Source organism: Condylura cristata, unplaced genomic scaffold (genome assembly GCF_000260355.1).
Source record: "Condylura cristata isolate star-nosed mole 26May11 unplaced genomic scaffold, ConCri1.0 scaffold00001, whole genome shotgun sequence".
In the NCBI taxonomy this organism is placed as follows: Eukaryota; Metazoa; Chordata; class Mammalia; order Eulipotyphla; family Talpidae; genus Condylura; species Condylura cristata.
The window spans coordinates 31724518-31729194 of NW_004567102.1; the positions used below are offsets into that span (position 1 = coordinate 31724518).

Below are 4677 nucleotides of genomic sequence, written 5' to 3' on the forward strand. Positions count from 1 at the left end.
TTAAAAAAAAAAAAAAAAATTTAAAAAGAGCACAAACAGCAAAGCAAAACCAAGCTGTTAAATGGAATTTACCAAAGTACAGTGCATTTCATTTTGCAATGAAAAGCTGAAATTAAAAAAGCCATCATATATATTTCAATTTAGAAACTGATTTCTTACTTGTTTTCCCTGGTATTGCAGGTGTATTAGTTTTCGAAATAAAAGTCTTTGCTGCTGAAGAAGTAGACGGTTGCTCAGTGGTAACTGGATCTACAACTACTCGGTTGCTTCTTGTTCGGACTATAGAACTGGATTCTGTTTTACCATTTATCTGAGCAGCATTTTGCCTCGGTGGTATTGATCGTGTAGGTGTAGAGAATGGAGAGGTAGAGATATCTGACTTTAGCTGGGGTTTTAAGGTCCTTTTTTTTCTTTCAGGGCTGTAAATAAAATATTATCATTAATGATTCTCAGACCTCTATGTGGATGAATAAAGCAGCTTTATAACACTGTTGGCTTCAGTATTTGTACTATTATGAAATATGTTAAAATATGAGATTTGTAGTGGATTTCATATGGTTGTGAGCCTTTGAAAAGTGATTATTTAGTGAAGGATCGCTGTAAATGCTATAGTTATATGACAGAAAGCATGATGCCATCACTATCCTAATAATGCTGTTTTACTGTAGAGATTTAGCAGTTTGAATTTAAGCACTTACACTAGTATAGCTTTAGTTAAAAGATTAAAAATCCTCCACATCATAGGAACTTGCATGTCAAATATATCATTCTGTAATATAGGGAATAGTAAAGGAAGCATTAAAAAACACCAAGTTCTATAATTTAGATGACAAAGTTATAGATCACTTGATGCTTTTTAAAAGAAATCAAATACCTTGATCCAGCACTACTGGAAATAGAGCTGCTTCTGTTTCTTTTCTTTCTCCTTTTAGTTATTGTATTTCTTTTATGAAAACGAAGAGCAGATTTATAATCTGATAAAACTGAACTAATGTGTTCTTCAAAGAAAGCAGATAGGCGCAAACTCATGCTGTAAATCTAGGGAAAGATAAAAAGGAAAAAAAAAGAAAACTGTTCACATACTCCTCAATGGAAACTACATGTTTAATAAACATAAACACATAATTTAAATATTCTTTCAGCAAAAGCTTTTAGAATTTAAATACTGCTTTTCCCCCATATCTTTTGCTGAGTAAAGCTGAAGCAGATAATTATTTTTGTGTTTAGATTAGGCTCTTCCAAATTTTAAGATTCTTTAAGGAATGTCCTACTCTGACTTCAGATGGCTTATATACTCAAAACTGTCATGAACTCATTCATACTAGACGTATACTTCTCAGAGGTTGGAAACAGTCTCAAACTGTTCTGTGTATCATCTCTTTGTGATGTCTTGTCTGGCCAAAGAAGTAAATGTTCTCTGTTCATTAATGCAGAAAATAGTAGAAAAGTTAAGCCCACATATACTAGGAATACAAAAAGTGGTAGCTAATCAACCATAACTACCTTCAATAAAAATAACCATTTCTATACATTGGTGACATAAGCATTTCATAGGAGAAAAAAACAAAAACAGATTCTTTGTTCCACTAGGATACCATTGAAAGACACTAGAGATCCATTTTTGCCCTAAATTTTAAATAAAAGCAACATTTATTTAACATACTTTTCTGATAATCTCATTCAATTGGAACAAAAAAAAAATCTAATTATATACCCTTGATCTTTTGCTTGGTGTATATGCTTTGGAATTACTAAAAATAAGTCTGACATCTTTACATAACTCCATTGGTGACTCATAATTTCCAGCCTCTAAAGTTTCTCTAACAGTAGCAAAATCCATTGGAGTGTCAATGATGTCTCTGTAATCCTAAGAGAAGGAAAAAAGATAGTGTTATTATCATCACTACTACTACAAAGCAGTATTTCTCAGCACAAGAATTCACATACAATTTCCATGATGAGTGCAGTCCTTGAACTACTAATGACCATTCCTTGTTCCCTTCAAGACTTACTTTTACCCTTAAAAAAATTTAATTCAACCTTTAACTTGCAATCAACACAGTATTTTTCTCATTTAAGAACATGTCAGTAGCTTTTCTCCACCCCTTGGAGAATGGATAAAGGGTAGAACTGTGTTGGAAAAGGGGATTAAGAGTATTGAAAAAAATCAGTTCTATAAGTATTATGTGAAAACAAAACAACCCCCAAATTCCATACTACCCTCAAGCTAAAGGTTACTGACTCATTGAAACGTAACTGTTTCTTTAAAGTAAGGAGATAAAAGCAATGGAAATAAACCCATTTATGTGGAGGCCTGCTTTCTAGCGATCTCAATTTCAGTACAGCTGGGAACTTTGTAATAATCAAGATTTATGAATATTTGTCACAAAAATTATGTGCTTCATTCCACAGAAATGAAATAACCCAGTCTCTATCTAGTCTCTTGTGTATAAACTAAGGTGACAGATTAGAAGCGATAGAAACTGGCAAGTGAAAGCAGAAAAACAACCAGAATATTGTAAAGTTACCCAAATGCCATCTGTTAGTGGGAAGAATAGTACTCTTTTCCACAGCCCCTAAGTATGTAACTGTACTGTACAACTGATTTATCAACATCAAATTTAAATTGTCAAATGTCTGACCATAAAGAAAATGGTTACTGCCTTTTACTCATACAAAGTTTCATTTCTTCTGATCTGTATGCCTTTTCCTTTTCTTAACATACTGTATCTGCTAGAATTAGCAGTACTATATTGGAAAGAGAAGTGACACTACTAACAATCTACCCAAAAGACACAAAAATACTAATTCAAAAGGAAACTCAGAATTTCAGCTTTTACTGCAGTGCAATCCACAACAGCTAAGATATGTAACAACCTACATGTCCTGAAACAAATGAATGCATTAGGCTGTGGTATATACACATAATGCAATACTACATAGTGATCAAAATAAGATAAACTCCTATCGTTTGCAGCAACATGGATGGAGCTAGAAGTAATTTTGCAGTGCAAACTAAGTCAGAAGGAAAAAGAAAAAGAAACTGAATGGTTCCATTTATTGTTGGAACACAAGAAAACTGACGCATCATCATAAAGACAAAACTTGAAAGCTGACCAAAGATTTGAGGCAAACAAAAGCACAGTGATGGAAGAGGGGTCAAAAGGGAAGGAAGAACATAAGGGATAATGGTAATGGCTCGCAAGTGCTATGATGGTGGGAGACCCATGAGAACTACACCTGAAGGGAGAATGATGATGTAAGATGTAAGAAGAGTAGACAACCTTACCTTATTTCTGTTTTTAGGGAAATAATATGTTTCTCATGATTAAGCATAAAGTCAGCTGCAGGGTTTTTTTTTTTTGAACATTTATTTATAATACAGAATTGGGGTACAGGACAGAGGTGTGGGATGCAGGCACGGTGAGGGAATTCACAAGAGACAGAGTAAGAAGCAGAACAGGCAGATGACGAAGTACACTGCTGAAGGGAGCAGCAGGCAAGACAAGATCCACATGCTGTGTCATGTGGATCACCTCCCTGGCTGGGGATCGAACTCGTTTTGAAGCAGCTGTGGTTGCAGCTACTTTGTAGTGCTGCACTAACTCACTGTGCCACCAGAGAGGCCAGATGTTCTTCACCCATTTATGAAATTTAGGAAATCTTCCTTTATTTCGAGTCACTAAATTATGATATGTCTATTTGGTATCCATTCATCACAGGGTCAACTGTACCACTATAGTTTATTCTTCACAGTATTCTTAATACTCTAGCATTTTGGAGACCTTAAAGATTTGAGAAACCAATCTTCTGAGGGCTAGCCAATTGTTAAAGACTGCCAACGGCTCCACAGCAGACACGTATTTCCTATGAATGCCAACCACCACCTTATTTCTCACATCAAACCAGTATTTCCTCTGCCCTGAATCATTCTAGACTTAGGTATCAGATCACCAGAAACCAACCTTATTCCCCAAAGGCAAGAAGTATTTATCAAATTAGTTAACACTTTACTAATTAACTTGCTCTGCCTTGCCTTTCTCAGGGACACTCCAATAAAGGTTCTGGCTCTCTCCTGACTGAATTCTTATGTTTCCATTATCGCCCTGTACTACTAAGTTGACCTCTCTTTGGGACCTGTGAATATAATAAATTTCTTCCTTCTAAGCTGAGTTATCACATCAACTTTACATTATCTCATGATACACTACACACAAATCCTTAGAACAAATGGGTATTCAATTTTGTCAAACACTTTTTCTGCATGGATAATTGTCATATGACTTTTTTCTTTTATGATTAATTGTATATTGATTTTTGAATACAGAACCAGCCTTTCATCCTGAGAAAAAACATATTTGGTCATGGAATATGATTACTTTTATATATTGTTGCACTCTATTTACTGATATAGTTTATGGAAAGTTTTTACATTTTCATCTTTTGTATACATTTTCATCTTTTGTACGTTTTTGTCTGGTTTTGATATCAGGATATTACTAGATTTATAGGATAAATAGAGATATATGATTTTCTTAATCTTGTAGAAGATCAAGATTTGTATTTTTTTTTAAAGATTTATTTATTTATTCATACAGAACTGGGGTAGAGGCCAGAGTTGCAGAGGGTGAGAGGATTCACCAGAGACAGAGTGGGGAGCAGAACAGGCAGATCGAC

The 4677-nt window shown here is 34.5% G+C and overlaps 1 protein-coding gene across 1 annotated transcript in view; it reads right to left on the reverse strand.

Moving 5' to 3' along the window:
• PHIP (pleckstrin homology domain interacting protein) overlaps nucleotides 1-4677 on the reverse strand; it is a 113200-nt gene that overhangs the window by 6006 nt on the left and 102517 nt on the right. The window contains exons 35-37 of the mRNA XM_012730986.1: nucleotides 1715-1867; nucleotides 875-1038; nucleotides 160-419 (exon numbers count right to left, since the gene is read on the reverse strand). Of these exons, the coding sequence (XP_012586440.1) occupies nucleotides 160-419; nucleotides 875-1038; nucleotides 1715-1867 (577 nt within the window). The remainder of the gene's footprint in view (nucleotides 1-159; nucleotides 420-874; nucleotides 1039-1714; nucleotides 1868-4677) is intronic.